The 21359-nt window shown below is 39.2% G+C and overlaps 1 protein-coding gene across 2 annotated transcripts in view; it reads left to right on the forward strand.

Annotated features, from left to right (window-relative positions):
- Positions 1–265: 265 nt before the first annotated feature.
- The window catches only part of FBXO36 (F-box protein 36), a 42397-nt gene continuing 21303 nt past the window's right edge, over positions 266–21359 (forward strand). For both annotated transcript variants that reach the window (XM_058533164.1, XM_058533163.1), the window contains exons 1-2: positions 266–439; positions 2082–2190. In XM_058533164.1, the coding sequence (XP_058389147.1) occupies positions 269–439; positions 2082–2190 (280 nt within the window). In that variant the 5' untranslated portion in view covers positions 266–268. The remainder of the gene's footprint in view (positions 440–2081; positions 2191–21359) is intronic.

Genomic DNA, 21359 nt, shown 5'->3' on the forward strand with positions numbered 1-21359 from the left:
TTTTAGTGATATCTAATAGAAAAGAAATGAAAAGGAAAATTCAAGAGCAGAGAGATTAAATAAATCAGCTAGGCCTGTCTCATTCCAAAACTCATGCTCTTTCTACTGTAATGCTTGATACTTGATACTCTTCTGGTATGGCCTGAATTGTGTCCCCTTCAAATTCTTATGTTGAAGTCCTAACCCACAACGTGACTATATTTGGGGATAGGGCCTTTCAAGAGGTAATCAAGCATAAATGAGGTCGTAAGGGTGAGGCCCAAATCCAATGACCAGTGTCCTTATACGAAGAGGAAGAGACACCAGGGATGTACAAGCACGGAGAAAAGACCATGTGGAGATACTGCAAGAAAGCAGCCATCTGCAAGCCAAGGAGAGAGGCCTCAGCAGACACCAAACCTCCCAACATCTTGATCTTGGACGTCCAGCCTCCAGAACTGTGAGGAAATACATTTCTGTTGTTTAAGCCCCCAGTCTGTGGCATTTTGTTATGGCAGCCCTCACAGACGGATACTGTCCATGAAGATGGTGCAGAAAGATGCTTAAGAGGACAATTTTGCTGAGCCTCATGCTCAGGAAAATCCAAAGTGGCAGGCCAAGGGATTTTCTGAAAGGAATCAGCTGCCACAATTTTGTGAGATTATGAAGTTTTGTAATTTAGGCATATATATTTTTTCCTCAGCTCCTAAAGTGATTAGCAACAAAATCTAAATGAAAAGTACCCTTTAATTCATTCAACAAGTATTTATTGAGGACCTGCGTTCTGTTAGGCAGAGCGTTAGGTAAGATGGCATGAGGAGTCTCTACTCTGCTGCGAGTTCAGTTATCTTTCAGACTTCAGGGAAGGGGAGTGGCTGGGGAGAAGGGAGAGAGAAGGCCTCAGGACATAATAGCGCAGCGGGAGGCAACTCTAGAAGGAGAGGAGAGCTGGCTGAGGCCAGGGCCTGCAGGCAAAGGGAAAGGAGTGAGGAGGAAGGAGGAGGTTGTGCACCTCAAAGCCTGGGAGGGTCCCAGACCAGCGCCAAGGACTGTCTAGGGACAGGGGCAGAGCACTGGGAGAGACCAGGACAGTGGCTCAAGAAAGTACACCTAGGACCTGTGAGGACCCCGGGGAGCACTACATGGGTAGGGATGGGGAGGAGGAAACTGTAAATAAGGGGAGGCACCAATAGCAAGTTTGACCTGCTTAACAATTTTGCAGTGGGCAGAGCCTGCCTGAACACAATTTTCACCTTACCTGGTAATGCTAGTGAGAGAAGAACCTAGAACTGGGAAGCCAACCCTTTTCTCTGCACCATCTGTCTCCTTAATCATCTTCCCCTGTAGCTCTAGTACAGAAATAGTTTGGTGTGTTTCTCAAGTTGGTGGGAATTTTGTCCTCTCAATGAACTACCCAGTTTCATTCCAGGTTGAAAAACGTGAGATAAGTTGGATAAGCTTCAAGGGACTTCTCGTCAGGCCGGGTAGTTGATGCTGCCATGAAATCAACATAGCACTTAAGTGCAGTCTGTAACCATGGAAATGAGGTTTGCTTCAGTAAACCAGAGTGCTCATAGAAGTCAAATGGACTATCAGTAGATCCATTACCAAGAAGTGTCCTGTGTAATGACACTTTCATGCATCAAACAAAGCATAGTGGTGCTCTCCCTGCCCTGTCCACGTAACTGTCACTTTCCATGAGAACAGCATCTCCTCATCTTGTCTGCCCTGTAGACAGGAAGGGAGAGGGGAATGGAGCAATTACTCTGGAATCCGCTCCCCAAGTTTAGAGAGTCTCTATTCTCAGAGATCTTCAAGAAACAGATATTTGGCTCTGGGTGATATTAGCATCAATTGACTTGATAGATTTTTAAGATTCATTCCAGCATTTTGATTTTGTGACCTTAATCGCTAAGGAAAATGTTCACTGATACACAGACCTCACTTCTAATTTGATGTGGTGCCAGCCTGGGAAGCTATAGCTGATATTGGACACACAGCCTTATGCGCCTACCATGGTGACTTTTCAAAACCCCAACCCTAAACGTAGCTGTTGGTATTGACACAAGTTTTAATTCCTCTCACCTTCTACTCAATCACAGGTCATCTTCAGGTGGTGGAAGATCTCTTTGAGGAGTGAGTATCGATCAACAAAACCTGGAGAAGTAAAAGAAAGTCATGAAGACTTCCTAGAGAATTCACATCTTCAAGGTAAGGGAGGGAACGGATTATGTACTTATTGCTGTTAAGTTCTCTTTAATTAGTGATAGATTTTGTCAGAGAAGTATCAAATATATCATCATTTGAAATATTGATATGTAATTATGTAATTAGATATAACAGATATAATAGAACATTGAGTTCTTAGAAAGCAGAAAATTGTTAACATGTCCTAGAATTTCTTTTGGGAAAAATCTTGAAGTGTTTAAGATTCCAGGTTAACATGTAGATTCCATTAGTAATCTTAAATCATATAAATATAATGTTTTGCTATAGTATTTAATTAAAATGGATTTCCTTTAGTTAAAAATAAATTAAAAGGTTATTTGAAAACGTAATCAAGTTATCAAATTCTTGAACTCATGCATTTTGGCATTCATTTAAAATTGCTACCATTTCTTTTACTATCAAGGTTTGCTTGAGAAGTCATCTTAATCAAGTAGCACTTAGATGTATTAATAGAAATCGCCCTCCAATTTCTTCTTTGCTTTTTTCCTTCTCAATATGAAAATTTCAAACATAAAAAGTAGACAGAACGGGGCAGGCCCCGTGGCTTAGCGGTTAAGTGCGCGCGCTCCGCTCGCTGCTGGCGGCCTGGGTTCCATCCGTGCGCGCACCGACACACCACTTCTCCGGCCATGCTTAGGCCCCGTCCCACATACAGCAACTAGAAGGATGTGCAGCTGTGACATACAACTATCTGCTGGGGCTTTGGGGGAAAAAATAAATAAATAAAATTATATATATAAAAAAAAAGTAGAATGGTTTTTTAAAAAACTCCCACGTACCCCTAATCCACCTTCAACAATACTCAAAATGTGGCCAAAACCTATACACAAGCCCACTGCTCCCACTGGATTATTTTGAACCAAGTCTCAGTTGTTACATCATTTCATCCTAATCTTCTTCAGGATGTGTCTCTAAAAAAACTCTCTTTTAACTAAACTCTTTAATAATTATTCCTTAATAATAGCATTTTAAAACTAGAAGGCACTTGAGAGATTCTTATTTTATTAGTAGTTAACAATGTTATTAATATTAATATCAAGTACTTTCATATGCATGTTCTCATTTTATTGTTACAATATCTGAAGTAAATAGTATTATCTTCATTTCACAAATGAGATACGGAATGAGTGTGACTTTCTAGGGTCCCACAGCCAACTGTCAATATTGCCAGGACTAAGCGTTGAGAGTCAAAAAATCAAATATATTAACCTTATTTTTAAAAGGAACACTTTGGGTGGATCTTAGATAATCAACACTCTTTAAAACCTTCTATTATTTAACAGTGTAGCGTGTAATAGTTGTTTTTTTTTTAGAGAGAGAGAAGGTTTTGTTTCCTTAAATAGCTAAAAGTCTGGATTGATTGCTTTCAGTCTCTGATACTGTACACATCTACACATCTTATTTTATTAACTCCTTTAGAGCAGGTATTTATAAAATTCATTATCAGTTTAAAAAGAACCATATTGGGGAAAGACTGTCTGCTTTTCATTGAATAAAAATCAGCCCAGGCCACACCTATTTATTTAATTGTGGAGTAGACATGTTTCTGCACAGATAGTTAGAAAGGAAAGTGCTATAAACACATTTCATTTTCAAGTTAGGACCCATTTTATTTTATTTTATTTATTTATGTTTTTTATAATTATTTATTTATTTTTTAAGATTTTATTTATTTATTTTTTTCCCCCCAAAGCCCCAGTAGATAGTTGTATGTTATAGCTGCACATCCTTCTAGTTGCTGTATGTGGGACTTGGCCTCAGCATGGCCGGAGAAGTGGTGCCTCAGTGCGCGCCCAGGATCCGAACCCGGACCACCAGCAGCGGAGCGTGCGCACTCAACCGCCAAGCCATGGGGCTGGCCCCAAGGACCCATTTTATTTTTTAAGCCTTTTAGTACCTACCTCAAAGCTATTTGTAGTGAGTGCTAAATAGTCAGTGACAGACCATGTGATTTTCTGATTGACCTCCCCAAAAACCTGGCCAGAGAGATTGGAGGTGATTCTCTTCCAACCCCTCGCCTGTCTCTCACTCACCCCAGGCACCTCCAACATCCCTGCCCCTGATAAGATCCTGGGGGTGGGGGTGGAGCAACCTTAGCTTCAGGATGACCACCTGTGCGTTTCCTGATCCTGGAAGAACAGGCAATAAAGTGGGAATTTATGAGTTGAACAGAAGTCTGGCTCCCTGCCAGCTCCTGCCTGGACAGAGGAGAGTAGAGGGTTTCAGTCAAGGAGTGCGCCAACCAGGCTTTTTAAATTGCAGTTTGAGAGCTGCAGTCTCGGGACTGCCTGGTGGCCTCTCCCCAGGTGAGATACCAAATTAAATCACCTGGCAAGTTCAAAGGCTCCTGTGTCTCCTTTTTTAGACCCCCTACAGCATCCGAGTCCCAGCAGAGGGGAAAACTCCAAACCACACTGTTGTTTGGCCACCTCCTCCCGCTTGGTTCTTAGGGAATCCCCCAGAAAGGCCTTTCTGTAGCAGAAGAGGGGTGCACCGTGGCACAGAGCAGGGCTCTGGGGTCAGTGGCCAGGCTTTAAATCTCTGCTGCCTCCACCCAGCTAGGTGACCACAGGTCGACCCTCACCTTCTCTGTGAGCCCATTTCCGCTTCGTACCTGGGGGTAAAATGGTTACTCGATGTGTTGGCTGTGAACATTCACTGACCTGACACATGAACGGTATTTAGAACCGCGTGTGGTACATAATCAGCTCTTAATCATTGTTTGCTGCTGATGTTAAATATATGATGTTCAACCGGGTTTATTTTTTCCCATCCCCTCTTTATCATATTCCCACGATCCCCCCAAAGTTTTTCTCATTCAAAAGTCCTCTCCTACTATATTCTACACACTGGTGACACGTCTCTAGAAATCTGGGTCACCCTTGATGGCAGTCCTGGCAGAGGACCAGAACCGTGTTACTCTTGTTCCCTTTGCCTCTCAGCAGCTCTTAGTTGGGGGTGACATTTTCTTCCCCTGGCTTCCAGGAGCTCCTCGCTGTTGGTTCTCCTCCTAGCTCGCTGGCCGCTTCTTGGTCTCCTTGCCAGCTCCCCCTCATCTCTCCAAATGTTGGGGCCCAGTGTTCAGCTCATGTGCCTCTTTTCTTGTCAGTCTATACTTATTCCCTGGGGGATTGGATCCAGACTCTGGCCTTAAATGCCACCCATAAATGGACATGCCCCAAATTGATATCTCTAGCCTGCACCTCTCCCTGAAATGCCACTCTCAGATATATATTTTTTCCCATCCCCAAAGCCCCAGTACATAGTTGTATATTCTAGTTGTAAGTCCTACAAGTTCTTCTATGTGAGCTGCCGCCACAGCATGGCAACTGACAGACAGGTGGTGTGGTTCCGTGACTGGAAACGAACCCGGGCTGCCGCAGCGGTCAGAGCGCTGAACTTTATCCAGTAGGCCATCAGGGCTGGCTCATCCATTCTCAGATATTTATCTAGCTGCCCCCTTGACGTCTCCACTTGAGTATCTAGTAGGCTCTCAAACTTAACATGCCCCAAAATAGCTCCTGATCTTCCCCCTTACAAAAAAAAGGCCAAAAATTCTGAGGTTATCCTTGGTTCCTTTCTTTCTCTCACGTGCTATGTGTAATCCATCAACAAAACCAGAATCTGAACTGTGGTAGGCAGCCTCCAGGATGGCTCCCAAAGATGCCCACCTCCAATATTCATACTCTTGTATTATCCTCTCCCTCATTGTACCTAGGTGAACCTGTGTGGCCAAGAGAATTCGGCAGAGGTGACGATATGTCACTTTTGAGATTAGGTTATGAATGACACTGCAACTTCTGTCTTTCGTCTGTTTTCCCCCTTTCCCTCTCTCTCATCACTTCCTCTGGGGAAAGCCAGCTGCTATGTCTTGAGGAAGCACTGTGGAGAGGCCCATGCGGTGAGGAAGGGAGGCCTCCAGCCAACAGCTGTGTGCGTGAGCTTTCTCGGAAGTGGGTCCCATGGCCTCAGTCAAGGCCTCAGATGATGCAGACCCAGATGATATCTTGACTGTAACATCATGAGAGACGGACCCTGAGCCAGAACCACCCGGCTCAGTCACTCCCAGATTCCTGAACCTCAGAAACTGTGAGATAATAAATGTTAGTTGTTTTAAGCCAGTAAATTTTGGGATAATTTGTTATGCAACAATAGATAACTAATACAGGAATACTTGTCACCAACTCCAATTCTAGTCCAACGAACGAAAACCTCTCTCCCAGTTATTGACCTAGCCTTGTAACTGGTCTCACTCTTCCCACCCTTGCCCCACAATAGTTTGTTCTCAGCATGGCAGCCAGGATCAGCCTTTCAAAACATCTATCAGGTCACGTTACTTCTCTACTTCAAAACCTCTGCAGCTTCCTGTCTTGCGTGGGGTAAAAATCCAAGTCTTGCAATGGTCTTTGGCCCCCTCCCTGTGTCCTACTCTCCTTCAGACACGCTGGCCTCCCTGGTGTTTCTTGCATAAGCCAAGCGTGCTCCCATCTCAGGGCCTTTGCACTTGCTATTCCCTTTGTTAAGAATGTATTTTCCCAGATGTCCCCATGATTTGCTCTTCACTCAGGTCTCTGCTGAAACCTCCTTATTAGCTAGTGTTGCCCTGACCACTGTGCAGAAAATCACCACTTCCTTCCTTACCCTGGAATACGATACCTCCCATAACACATCACCACATGATATACTCTGTGTTACTTGGTTATTTATTGTCTGTCTCCATCACTAGAATGTAAGCTCCATTGTGGTCGGGACTTTGCTTTGCTTACCAATGGCACCCAGCTAGAACAACACCTGGTACATGGCTCAACAAATATTTGTTGTATGAAGTATCCAAGAGAGCTCTTAGAGAGTGGGACAAAGGTAAACTCTAAAACAGATCCTTCTAAATTATAAGTCTGGTCCTAACAGAGTTCAGGTTTCAGATCAATAGTTTATTTCAGGGTGGGGAGGACATCTCATACTAAGATTAAAATCACACTACCAGATTAATAATTTTAACATGGTTTTTCAAGCTCAGAGACCATGTCTTATTAATCACTCTATTTCCAAGATCAGGTACACAGTAGGCACTTCATATATGTTTGTTAAAATAAATGATGGAAGGAAGATACATTTTCTGATAAATTAATAATGTTTAAAATAATGTAAATAAAATCACTGCTTAAAATATATTTTCATGACTCTAAATTCATATTTAGAGTACAAGGAGTAAATTTTAGTACTTACTATTATTTTTCTACTCTGGGGGGTTATAAGTAGCACTAAAGAAATAAATCATATAAATCTGTATTGGTTTGCTAGGGCTTCCATAACAAAATACCGCAGACTGGGTGACTTAAACAACAGAAATTTATTTTCTCACAGTTCTGGAGGCTGGAAGATCAAGATCAAGGTGCTGGCACAGCTGGGTTTTTTTAAGGCCTCCCGCCTTGGCTCGTGGATGGCCATCTTCTCTCTGTGTGTACACACGTCTCTGCTATCTCGCGGTGTCCAAATCTCCTCTTCTTATAAGAATACCAGTCAGATTGGGTTAGAGCCCAGCCATATGACCTAATTTAACCTCATTGCCTCTTTAAGACTCTTTCCCCCAATATAGTCACACTCCAAGGTACTGGGGTTTAGGACTTCAACATATGAATTTGGGGGGAGACGGGGAGGGCACAATTCAGCCCATAACAAAATCCAAGCTTTCCATTTAGAGAATTTCCTATAATCTTGTAGGTGGAGTATATCTTTATTAAATTAGTAATTAATGCTTTTAGTGGTTTCGTATTGCTGCTGTCACAAATAACCACAAATTTAGTGGCTTAAATATTAAAAATTTATTATCCTACGATTCTGGAGTTCAGAAGTCTCATGGGGTAAATTTAAGGTGTTGGTAGGACTGCATTCCTTCTGGAGGGTCTAGGGGAGAATCTGTTTCCTTGCCTTTGCCAGGTTCTAGAGGCTGCCTGCGTTCCTTGGCTCGTGGCCTCTTCTTCCATCTTCAAAGCCAGCAATGGCCAGTCCAGTCTTTCTCACTCTGACCCTGCTTCAGTGGTCACATCTCCTCTCTGACTGACCCTCCTGCCTCCCTTTTTCCCTTCTAAGATCCTTGAGATTACATTGGGCCCACCCAATTTATCCAGGATAGTCTCCCTATCTCAAGATCTTTAATCACATCTGCAAAGTCCCTTTTGCCATGTAAATTCAGTGTATTTACAGGTTCTAGAGATTAGGATATAGGACACCTTTGGGGGGACATTATTCTGCCTACCACAATTATATGTGTCACAATGGCCTAAACTGCAAAATCAAAAATGTTGCTGAATTTTTTTTTCCAGATTTGCATTTTTAAAAGACAAAATTCATATGTTTATTATTTTAAAAGTCATTCATACACTGCAAAGTATAGAGAACTGTTAGCATGGTGATTAAGAGTGTTGCTTAATACAGCTTACCTCTGTTCAAATCCTGGCTCCAAAACCCACTAGATATGTGACCCTGGGTGAATTATTTAATCTCTTCAGATCTCAGTTTCCTCAACTGTTGATAATGAAAAAAATAATAATAGCATCTACCTCATAGGGTCCTTATGAGGCTCAATTGAATGAAGTGCTTAGAATTTGCCCAGCACATACTCAGTAAATTCTAGCTATTACAGTTTTTAAAATTTAAAAAGTAAAAATTCCTTTTCTCTTCCTCCAAACTCCGTTCCCCAGAGATAACTACTATAAATAGTTTCATTCGCATTTGAATTCTTTCTGTTTTGGATTTTATGTGTGTTTACAAAAATAGAATCTTTAGTTCTTTATTTTTACACTTAAAATATTGTGAACATTTTTCTGTTAGCATACATGAAGAGGTACCCCATTCTTTTCCAAGGTTGTATGGTATTCCATCGTACAAATATACAATCCCCAATTGATGGGCATTTTCAAAAACCTTTTAGGTGCATTCTGGGACGTATTTATCTTTGCAGAATTACGTGAGAAGGTCAGTAACATAGATTCCTAGTCGTGGAATTGCTGGTCCAAAGCTATGTACATTATAAATTTTGATAGATAGAGAGTAGATTCAGATAGATTCTTGAAAACCTTGCATACGTCAAGGTAAACTTGACAAAGGATGGTATTTCTGTTAACCAGCTTGAGTGGCACTGCCATGGAATGCAGCATAAATGCCGTCTACAACTCATTTGACTTTTATAAGTATGCCAACTTTATAATGACACTATTTTTGAAAGAATTTTAAATTAGGTGATTCACATTATTTCAACATTTGTTCATAAAATGAGACTTCATTAATATTTTGATGTCACAATATTTCAATTCTGAGTAATTCAAAACTTACATAAAATGCCAGTCACTTCACCACACTCAAATTGCCCTCCAAAAAACTGCTGTATTAATTACACTCCATCTAGCAGGATATAGGAGTTTTCTTACACCTTTGCCATCCCTAATTAGATATTGCTACTCTTTTTTGTCTTTCCACTTTCGTCTTTCGTCCTCAATGCTTTCGCTGAGCATCCCGTCATGTTTGATTTTCATTTATATTCTTTCTGTAATTTGTCTTTTGCAGTCTTTGTCCATTTATCTATAAAGTTTAAATTTTTTTTTCCTGAGACCTTTAAAAATCTGAGGAAACCTCTATGGATTTTTTTCCCCTAAATTAAATAAATAGGAATAAGCAAAAAATAGTTATTGGAAATTTTTTTTAATTTAGTTTGAGGCAAAAATGTGCCCTTATAAACTCAGTTGAAAGTGCTGATTCATGGACTGAGGTTGAATCCAACCTAAAAATAAGTTGTTTTTCAATTTATGTCCGTTTTAACGTTGGTTGTCCATTTTTAAGTTGGTTGCTTAGATCTTCGAATGAGTTATAAGTGGTGGTTAAGTATTTAGGCCAATCCACAAAAATCCCTGTGATAAAACCAAATGACTCCAACAACCATTTTTTCTGCACCAGACAACAACAGTTTTTTATTTCTGCTATTGCATGTGAAAGGAAATGTGGGAGATATAGTTTATATGTCAAAGTGGTCAAATTCTCTTGGACATTTAGATGATTTATGGGGAGAATGGGACTGAATGTTGGAAATGAGGTCTATAAAGGAAAATTGATAATGCTAATAAATACTAATGTACTGAAATATTGGCCTGAGTTCTAGATCCTACGAATATTGGTGCTCCAGGAATCAGAAAGTGAGAAAGAACTGTCTTTACCTTCTTCCCAATCCTGGGCCAGCCCCATGCCAAGGATCCATAATCCATTTTCTCCAGGTCCTTTCTTCAGGCCTCTATTTCAACCTTTCTCCTAGGACTTTATTTCTCAGGCCTAGCTACCCCCTCTTAGTCTACTCCTCTTCTCTCTGCCCTCTCTAATCAGCCGCTCCTTGTCTTCAGCCTAAATCTCTAGAGTTTCTGCAGACAGTGGATAGGGTTCTGTGGGAGGAGGGTAGGGTGGGAAAGCATTAGAGGCAGGAGCACGTCCAGGCAGCATGGGAGCCCCGCTCTGTGCTACAGAGCAGCGAAGGCAGATCTAAGTAAAACTCTTGTATTTTATCATTTTTTATTAACTAATTTTTTGAGATTTTTTAAAAAAAGAATAAATACACATAGTAAAATAAATTAAATTGGTTTAAAAAGGTTTAGGATAAAAACAAGCCTCCTTCTTAAAACCCTACTCCCAGTTCCCCTGATAACCATCATTAACAGTTTCATGTATATCCTTCCAGAAATGGTCTATGCATATTATATACAAAATACATTATGTTAACACAAAAAGAAGAATCTTATAGCTTGTGTTCTATACCTTTCTCTTTAACAGTTTTTAGATTCAGAAATATCTTAATCCTACAAAAAATAACAGAAGATAGTATTACAGATACTCAGCACCACTAACAAAAGATGTTAACATTATGACATTTACTTTATTTTATCCAAATTACCATTTGGATATAATTTGGATCTTGGTGTAAGTTGCTCATAAGATCCTCGTCCTTCAATGTCTGTAGTGTCTGTAGTATTGTTCTCTTTTCATCCCTCGATAATGGTAATTTGTGCTTTCTCCCTTTTTTCCTTGATCAGTCTTGCTAGGGGTTTATTCATTTTGTTAATTTTTGCAAAGAACTAACTTTTAGCTCTGTTGATTTTCTCTTTTTATTTATTTATTTTTATCATTGATTTCTATTCTTACCCTTATTATTTTCTTCCTACTACTTTCCTCGGGTCTAATTTGTTGTTCCATTCCTAGCTTCTCAAGGTGGAAGCTTAAATCATTGTTTTCAGCCATTTTTCCCACTAAATTTTCTTTGAGTGCTGCTATAGCTAGGTTAGATAAGTTTTGAGAAATTGTATCTTTATTCTCATTCAGTTTAAGATATTTTCTAACTTCCATTTTGATTTATTCTTTGACCCATAGATTATTTAGAAACACTTTGTTTAATTTCCAGGTATTTAGGGATTTTTTTGGTTACTTTTTTTTTCTTTATTTCTAGCTTAATTACATGTAATCAGAGAGTCTACTCTAGATGCTTTTACGTTTTTGAATGGTTTTAATTTTTGTTTCATCCTTCCTCAGGCCCATATTAATCTTCTCTTTATCATCCCAGTTTTATTATGCATGCTGCTGAAGTGAGCTCCATATTTACTTACTACTTTTTAAAAACATAAAAAAAGTTACGTATATAATCAAATTTGTACCTTTCACCTATTTTCCTTCCATTCCCTTCTGCTATCTGTTCTAAAGTTGGTATCATTTCCAAGCATATTTTTTATACATAAATAATATATACTATTTTTATAGGCTTAAAATTTTACAGGTGCTGGCCCGGTGGCACAGTGGTTAAGTGTGCATGCTCCGCTTCAGCGGCCCAGGGTTTGAAGGTTTGGATTCCGGGCGCACACTGACGCACTGCTTGTCAAGCCATTCTGTGGCAGCGTCACATATAAAGTGGAGGAAGATGGGCATGGTTGTTAGCCCAGGGCCAGTCTTCCTCAGCAAAAAGAGGAGGATTGGTATTGGATGTTAGCTCAGGGCTGATCTTCCTCACACACACACAAAAAAATTACATAAATGGCATCATACTATATCATTTTTCAACTTTGTTTTATCATTCAACACTATTTTTGAGATTGATCCATGTTGATATATATGGATCTAGTTCATTCATTTCAATGTTTTATAGTATTATATTGTATTATAAACCATAGTTTATTCAATCATTTCCCCTTCTGAGGGTAGTTAGGTGGTTTCCACTTTCTTGCAACAATAAATCTTCTTCATTTATCCTTGTGCAATATGTGAACATTTCTCTAAGTTGGGTGTGTAAAACTGTATGTATTGAATTGCATAATATGTACCTCTTCAACTTTACTAGGTATTGACAATCTGCTCTCCAAATGAGTTAAATCAATTTATACTCCCATTGGCATTTTATGGCAGATGCTATTTCCCTATATTCTCACCAACATTTGGTATAATCAGAGATACATATTAATTTTTGCCAAACTGAATATATAAAGTCCATGATTATTAATGAGGTTGATTATGTTTTCTTATATTTATTGACCATTTGGGTTTTCCCTTCTGAGAATTCCTAATTCATTTTCTTTGCCTATTTCTTCTATTTGATTGTTTGTCTTTTTTTTTATATTGATTGTAGAAACTTTTTTTTATATGTATATTTTGAGTACCAATTGATTGGTTTGTTCATGTGTGCTATGGATGTTTCACCAAATTTTCTTTTTTTTTTTGTTAGCTTGTTGGCCCTGAGCTAACATCTGTTGTCAATCTTCCTCTTTTTGCTTAAGGAAGATTGGCCCTGAGCTAACATCTGTGCCAATCTTCCCCTATTTTGTATGTGGGATGCTGCCACAGCACGGCTTAACAAGCGATATGTAGGTCTGTGCCTAGGATCCAAACCCACAAACCCCAGGCCACCAAAATGGAGTGCTCGAACTTAACCACTATGCCACTGGGCCAGCCCCATCACCAAGTTTTTGGTATCTTCTCACCTTATGTGTTTTTACCCATATAGAAGTTTACAATTTTAATGCAGTTTGAATTGGTCAATCTTTTAATATATGGCTTGTACTTTTGTGTTTTTTTAAAGAAATCTTTCTTTCTTTAGAGGAATTTTAAAGAAATTCTGATTTCATAAGGATATACTCCTATGTTTAATTCTAAATATTTTATGATTTGTTTCTCATATTTTGGTCATTAATTTATCTCAAGTTTATTTTTGGATATGATGAGATGAAAGGTGGTAATTTTTCTTCTGTATGGCTGGTCAATGTTCCCAGTATCATTTATAGGCTAGTTTAGTTATTCCACAGTGTTTTGTGATCCCATCTTTTACATATTCCAGCTTCCAGTGTATACCTGTCATTTTCAGGGATGTTTAGTTCTATTAGTTGTTTGTGTGTTTTGCACCAATACTGCACTGCTTTAATTATAATCTTTTTTTTTATTATATATATATTTTTTATAATTTTATTTATTTATTTATTTTTCCCCCAAAGCCCCAGTAGATAGTTGTATGTCATAGCTGCACGTCCTTCTAGTTGCTGTATGTGGGACGCGGCCTCAGCATGGCCGGGTAAGCAGTGCGTCGGTGCGTGCCAGGGATCCGAACCCCAGGCCGCCAGCAGCAGAGCGAGCTCACTTAACCGCTAAGCCATGGGGCCGGCCCTAATTATAATCTTAATAGTAAGTTTTGTTACCTGTTAAGATGAACTCATCTTCCGCTGAGTTCAACTCCTCCTATTCTTTACAAGAAAAGACCTGTTTACCTGTTCTTGACTTTTTATTCTGCATATGAGTTTTAAGATTAGCTAGTAAAGCTACGCAAAATTCCCTGTTGTGGGGCCGGGCCGGTGGTGTAGTGGTTAAGTTGGTGCGCTCTGCTTCTGGCAGCCCGGGGTTCACAGGTTTGGATCCTGGGCATGGACCAATGCACTGCTCATCAAGCCACACTGTGGCAGGCATCCCACATAAAGTAGAGGAAGATGGGCACGGATGTTAGCCCAGGGCCAGTCTTCCTCAGCAAAAAAGAGGAGGATTGGCAAGAGATGTTAGCTCAGGGCTAATCTTCCTCACACACACACACAAAAATTCCATGTTGAGATTTTAATTGGAATTGGTTGAATTTCTAGATTTTTGAGAGGAGAATTGTCATCCTTTGATCTTCCCAACGTGAGCATGGTATATCTCTCCATTTATTTAGGTCTCCTTTTATGTTTTTCAATAAAGTTTTAATGTTTTCTTCATAAAGGTCTTATTTGACCTTTAAACATCTTTTGTTCAAATTCTTCCCAGGCACCTTATGATTTTTTTGTAGCTAAGAATAGAATCGTTAAAAGATTTTTTAAAATTCTATTTTGAGGTTGGGTTATGTAAAACATGCATGTGTTTCCAAAGTCAAAATTGTAAAATGACGTGCATTCAGAGAGCTTGCTTGCATCCCCATCTGCCCCACCCTGTCCTTCCCTTGCCCTATAAGTAACTACTTGTATTCTTTTTTTATAAATGAGAAAGATTAGCCCTGAGCTAATATCTGTTGCCAATCCTCCTCTTTTTGCTGAGGAAGATTGGCCCTGGGCTAACAACTGTGCCCATCTTCCTCTACTTTATATGTGGAGACACCTGCCACAGCACGGCTTGATAAGCCCTGCGTAGGTCTGCACCCAGGATCTGAACCTGCAAACCCCCAGGGCTGCTGAAGCAGAGCATGAGAACTTCACCACCATGGCACCGGGCCGGCCCCTGTATTTGTTTTTATAGATATCCTTCCAGTGTTTCTTTCTGCTGATGTAAGCCAATTCATATATATATATTTTTATCCCCCCATTCTTGTACAAATGGTAGCATTCTACTCCTACTGTTCAACACTTTACTTTTTCCACCAGTATATCCTGGAGATCACTTCATGCCTTTACAGATGTTCTTTGCTTTTTCACAGCTGCATAGTATTTCTTTGTGTGGATGCACCAGAATCTTAATGATGAAAATTTTGGGTTGTTCCCAATCTTGTGGTATTAGAAATAATACCAAAATGAATAACCTTGTGTATGCCTGGGTCATTTCATATTTAGTCAATATGTATTTGTGAGATTCCTGGGTCAAAAGATAAGTGCATATTAAGTCATCATTTTGAATTAATTGTTGCTGGTATATAGAGAAGTGATACTGATCATTTTTCAATAGAATTTCTTGTCTTTCGTATATTGATATTTAGATTATCTGCAGTATTGGCAGTTTTTCCTTGCTGTCTGACTCTGATACATTTTTATATCTTCCTTTTTTTTTTTTTTAACCTCCAAAACAATGTTGATAGAAATGGTGAGAGTGGGCATTCTAGTCTTATGCCTGACATTAAAGGCCATGTAACATCATGATTAGGAGACGCACTGTGGCGCTAACTGCTTGGTTCAATCTTAGTTCTCACTATGTGACCTTTCTCACTATGTGACTTTGGGCAAGCCACTTAACCTCTCTGTTCCTCGTCTTTCTCTCTTTAAGAAGGGAATAATATTAGTACCCATCTCACAGAGTTATTGTGAGAATCAAATGATGATATATATATATATATACATATATATATATGTATATATATATATAGGTATACACATGATATATATATACATATTAGAGCAGTACCTGGCAAATATTGAATACTATATGAATCCATGTTATTGTTATTATTATTCTACTATTATTAGGTTTTTGGTAACTAGTGTATATCAGATTATTAGGTTAAAGTTGTTCCATCTTATTATTAGTTTTCTAAGAGTTTTTATTCATAAATAGGTGTTAAAATTATATAAGATAATTTTTCTATGTTTTTTAGATGATCTTTTTTTTCCCGTTATCTGTTAATATAGTGAATGATATTAATATATCTTCCAAAGTTATTCCATCCTTGGATCATCCTGGGATTAGCCCTGCTGGTGACAATTGGTTTATTTTTTATATGTTGATAGATTAAATTTCTTAGAATTTTTACCATGTATGTTCCTAAGTGATGTTTCATATGCAATTTTCCTGTTGCCTACCATCATTGCTAGTTACAGCAACCTCATAATTTGAGTTGGAGGTTTATTTCTATTTCTATTCTTTGGAACAAATTGTGTAAGATATGAATTGTCTGTGCCTTGAGAGTTTATAAAACTAACCTGTAAAGCAGTGTAGACCTGAAGCTTTCCTTGAGGTTTTCTTTTTTAAATCAATTAGTGGAGTCAACTTATTTACTGGTTATAATCTCTCAGGTTTTCTATTTCTTCTTGAGTCAGAATTGATAAATTTTATATTTCTGGAGGATTGTCCAATTTGTCTGATTTTTAATTAATTGGTGTAATGATTTTTCTATTCTCTGTCGTAGTTATATTCTCTTTTTAATTCCTGATAGGACTGAATGATGCTATTGTCTTTTTTTTCTTGTTTATTCTTGAAAGTTTATCTATTTTGTTAATCTTTAAAAAAAATCAGCTTTTTGGTTTTCTTGATCATCTCTATTGTTTCTTTTCTATTTTTTTGCTCTTATCTTTATATTTTCTTCTAATTTGGGAAGGTAATCAATTTTTTTATTTGGATGCATAGCTCATAAATATTTGATCTTTCTTTTTCTATAGCAATATCCATTGAATAAATTTTATTAATAGTGTTATTCAAATATTCTATATCTTCACTTTTGTTTGGTGTATCAGGTGTTGATAGAGGTGTTATAAATGATCTCCCACTGCAATGGAGGATTTATCATTTTTTCATCATAATTCCACCAAAGTTTGCTCTGTGTATTTTGTTAGGGGCATACTAGTTTATATGTATTAAATCTTTCTGGTGCATTATTCCTTTTATCAATAAACAATGGTCCTCCTTATCACCAATAGTGAATTTTACTTTAAAGTATATTTTGTCTGGTATTAATATAATTATATCAGCATTCTTTTGGTTTGATGGTCTTTTCCCATTCTATTACTTTCACTTTTCCATATCGTTATTTTTTAAGCATGTCTCTTATAAATAGCATGTAGGCAGAATTATCTATCTATATACATGTGTTATTTATCTGAGAGTCTCGTAACTGGCGTGATTAGCTCATTTACATGTATTGTGATCACTAATACGCCTGTAATTTCTATCGTCTTGTTTTGTGCTTTCATGTTATCATGCTTTTTCTGCTTTTTTGTTTTGTTTCCATTTCCTCCTTCCTATTGTGTTTTCTTTATTCTGTTTTTTCCCCTTGAGACGGACGGTACATTTCCCTCCCTACTTTGCAGATGTGGCCGTGTTACCCAGTTTTGCTCAGGAAGATGTGAGCCGGAGTTGTTTCATCGAGTTTCCCGGAAGGTGCCTTCAGATGGGGGCAGACTCCGCTCCACGCACATTTTTGTTCCTTGCTCTACCCTTTTACCTGCTGGACCGTGGTTGTGCTGCCTTGGGAACAGGAGCCATCTTAGAGGGACCCTGAGGATGAGAGCCACATCCTAAGAATGTGAAATAGACAGGAAAAAGGGTCCTGGGACATTAATGACGTAATGGAGCTCCTGCACCAACCTCAACTGCCTACCTCCAGACTCTATAGTTGTGTGAGAATAAAATAAACCCCTATTTGTTAGGCCACCTTAAGTTGTTTTCTGTCTTATTCAGCTGTGAAGCAATCTTCAACTGATTACAGAGCAATTATTTTGGAATTTATCCTTATATTTTTTTCTTTCTTTTTGGTGGTGTGCCTTAAAATTTTAACACATATAGTTTAACCTTACTTATAAGAATCTAACATTTATCAACATTTCTCTCTGCCTCATGAACATAAGGACCTTAGGATGTTTACATTCTAAACGTCTACCTTATATGTACTTGTTGACTGGTGTTTTGACACCTCCTCCAAAGTTTGTTATTTAAAACATGTTTTATGCAATAGAGGTTGTTTAGATTTGCCTGTGTTTACTACCATTTCTATCTTCATCATTGCTTCTGAAATTCTGTTCCTTCCTTCTGTGTAAATTTCTTACTTGAAGTATATTTAGTAGTTCAGAATCTCATCATGTAAATTACATCCATATGTGGATGGGGCTTCTCAGGTGTAATCCCTTAAGTACAGCTCCTCAAGGATAGTTCCTCTAGATCTCAAGGCTGTGATTTAGACAAGTTTTCCGCCCCTTCAACCGCCCAACATATAATGGTGAGACAGGCATGAGAGAACCACTGTATACACTGCTCTTGAAACAGTGGAGAAATGGGAGCCCCACGGGAGTCACTGGTCCAAAGAAATTCTGAATTCCAGCAGGGTATAGGTTATTAGTGCTTGATTAGAGCTCAAGACCTAGCACTAGACTCTTCACGGCTCTTGGCTTCCCCTCTGGACTCTTGGTTGCATCCTCTGAGTCATCCTTCCTTTTTGGCAAAAGGTAGCCTATGTTTGCAGGTGTAGTTTTCTCAGCCTACTTCCTGCTTGTAGAAGTTTGGGGGTCCAAAGTCTTCTTTTCCTTTTGCACTGCCTCTGACTCTTTCAGTTCAAGCTGGCAGGTAGTGTTTCTGCTGACATAATTTTCTTAAAAACTTAATGTGTTGTCTATTATTCTTACTGGGGTTCCCTCCATTAGACAAAACCACACCTACACATTTTTTTGAGATAAGCCTTTCTCTACCTTGGGTTTCTGCCCTTTACTTCCAAGTGATCACACTCTTAAGCTTCTTGGAAGTTCTAAAATTTGACTGAATGGTTCTTTTTGTGTGTGCGTGTGTGAGGAAGATCAGCCCTGAGCTAACACCTGCCAATCCTCCTCTTTTGCTGAGGAAGACTGGCCCTGGGCTAACATCTGGCCGATCTTCCTCCACTTTATGTGGGAGGCCACCACAGCATGGCCTGACATGTGGTGGGTAGGTGCGCGCCCAGGATCCAAACCCGGGCCGCCAGCAGTGGAGCATGCTCACTTAACTGCTACGCCACGCATGCTACGCCACGGGGCCGGCCCCTTGACTGAAGGGTTCTTAACACAGCACTTTACAGCCACACTCAGCATTGTCTTTATACCACGTTTTCCTGACATTGCTCTGGATTTGATCTTTGCCCTGGAATCCATTCTTAATTTAGCATTGTTTGCCAGGTGAAGAGGCAGAGAATGTTCAAAACCAGCAAATCCTGGCTTCTTTTTAAGAGACCTTCCTTTAGCTTATCTTTTTCCACTCACATTTTACTTTAAGCAGCAAGAAGAAATCAGGCTACGTGTTCAACACTCTGCTTGGAAATCTCCTTAGCTAAATCACACACCCACTAGGTATATTTCCTACTTTCCATAGCACAGCAGGCAGTAACGTTGTTAAACTTTCTGCCACTACATAACAAGGATTCCCCTTTTCTCCTGTTTTTAATAATATTTTATTCACTTTTCTTTAAACCTTCATCTATACGCTTCCTCAAAGTCCATCAGACATCTATAACAAGTATTTATTTACTTGTTATACTATTTATTGAAGGCTTTTCAGGTTTTCACTAATACCTTCCTTACAATCATTTAATTTCCATGTACTTTCCACTTTCAAAGCTACTCCCACATGTTATGTTACTATCATGGCACCACAACACTTGCAGGTACCCAAACCTTGACTATCTATTGTTGTGTAACAAATTACCTGAAAACTTAATGGTTGAAACAATCATAAATGTTTATTAAATCAAAGAGTTTCTATGGGTCAGGAATTTGGGGGCAACTTAGCTGAGTGGTTCTGATTCAGGGACTCACATGGTGTTGCTTGGAGCCTCAGTCATCTGAATGCCTGACTGGGGCTGGAGGATCCAGTTCCACAATGACTCATATACATGGCTGACAAATCAGTGGTAGTTTCGGGCCTCAGGTTTTAATTTCTTTCCCCATGGACCTCTCCATAGTGCTGCTGAGTATTGTTAGAACATGCCAGTTGGCTTCTTCCAGAGTGACTGATCCAAGAGAGTGAGACAGAAGCCCCAGTGTCTTTTATGACCTAGCCTTGGAATATTTCTGCAATATCCTATTGGTTACGTGGGTCAGCCCTGATTCCGTGTGAGATGGGAACACAGGAGTGTGAATCCAGGAGGAGAGAATCAGGAGCCATCTTGGAGGCTGGCTGCCTCATAGTCCAACATGAAGATAGTGAGTTTACTTTTCAAAATGGAGCATCTTTTAACATTTTTTTCGCCTTATTTCAAAACCAGTAAATGTTGGTTACACAAAAAACACAAACAAATGAAAATTTTTTTCTAAATACCCCAATATTTGTACACCTTGAAACTATCACATTACATACCTAGATGTATATGTTCTTTTATAATTTTTACATTTTAAAGATTTTATTGGTAGAGACTTCCTAAGTACATCTGAAGCTGCTTTGAGTGTGTGTTCCTGGCATTTAAAAATGTTCAAACATCTCCAATTATATTGAGGGATTTTTCATATGTACTAAGACCTTCCCCCCCCACCCCCCCAACAAATAAGCACTGCTTTTTCTTCTTCTTCTCCTTGTGGGACAGGGGTTCTCCACAATACCTACCCTTTAAGGTTGGGTTTTTGTCAGGGGTGTTTTTCACGCAGGAAGACCTTTGGACTTTAAAAGTTCTTTGAATTGAAAGCACTTGGAATTTAGAAGCAACTAAAACCCTTAATGCCTCTAGAAAGCTGGATTAACCAGTTTTGGAGAGAAATCTTATGCAGCTGGCTCTTCCAAGTTAGCAGAATTAGAGCGTTTACATAAACAGAGCCCACACCTTACATCCATTCTAAAATCAGAGATCCATCAAGCTCTAGGATCACAGTTATGCAGGCTTCTGCAGGGAGCCCAGTGCTCCTGACAGCTCCATCCCACTTACTCCAGAAGGAATGACGGTGGTCCCCAAATCTTGGACACTTAGTCCCCTGTAAAGTAGAGAGTGTACTCTCTCTCTTCTAAGGGAAGTTTTCTGGAAAGGCTAGGTATGATGGTGCTTTCAGAGTCAGAAGGGAAAAAATGAGCTTCAAGAAACTGGGAAAGTCTCTAGCTTTGGGACCACTGGAGTCCACATATATAGTCCATCATCACCCCGTTTTCCTCTCTTGTAAAAGGAGGTAGCCTTCTTCCCTCCCTCCCTCCCTCCCTCCCTTCCTTCCTCCCTCCCTCCCTCCCTCCCTCCCTTCCTTCCTTCCTCTCTCCCT

The sequence above is a fragment of the Diceros bicornis genome, chromosome 37 (assembly GCF_020826845.1).
Source record: "Diceros bicornis minor isolate mBicDic1 chromosome 37, mDicBic1.mat.cur, whole genome shotgun sequence".
Classification (NCBI taxonomy): domain Eukaryota; kingdom Metazoa; phylum Chordata; class Mammalia; order Perissodactyla; family Rhinocerotidae; genus Diceros; species Diceros bicornis.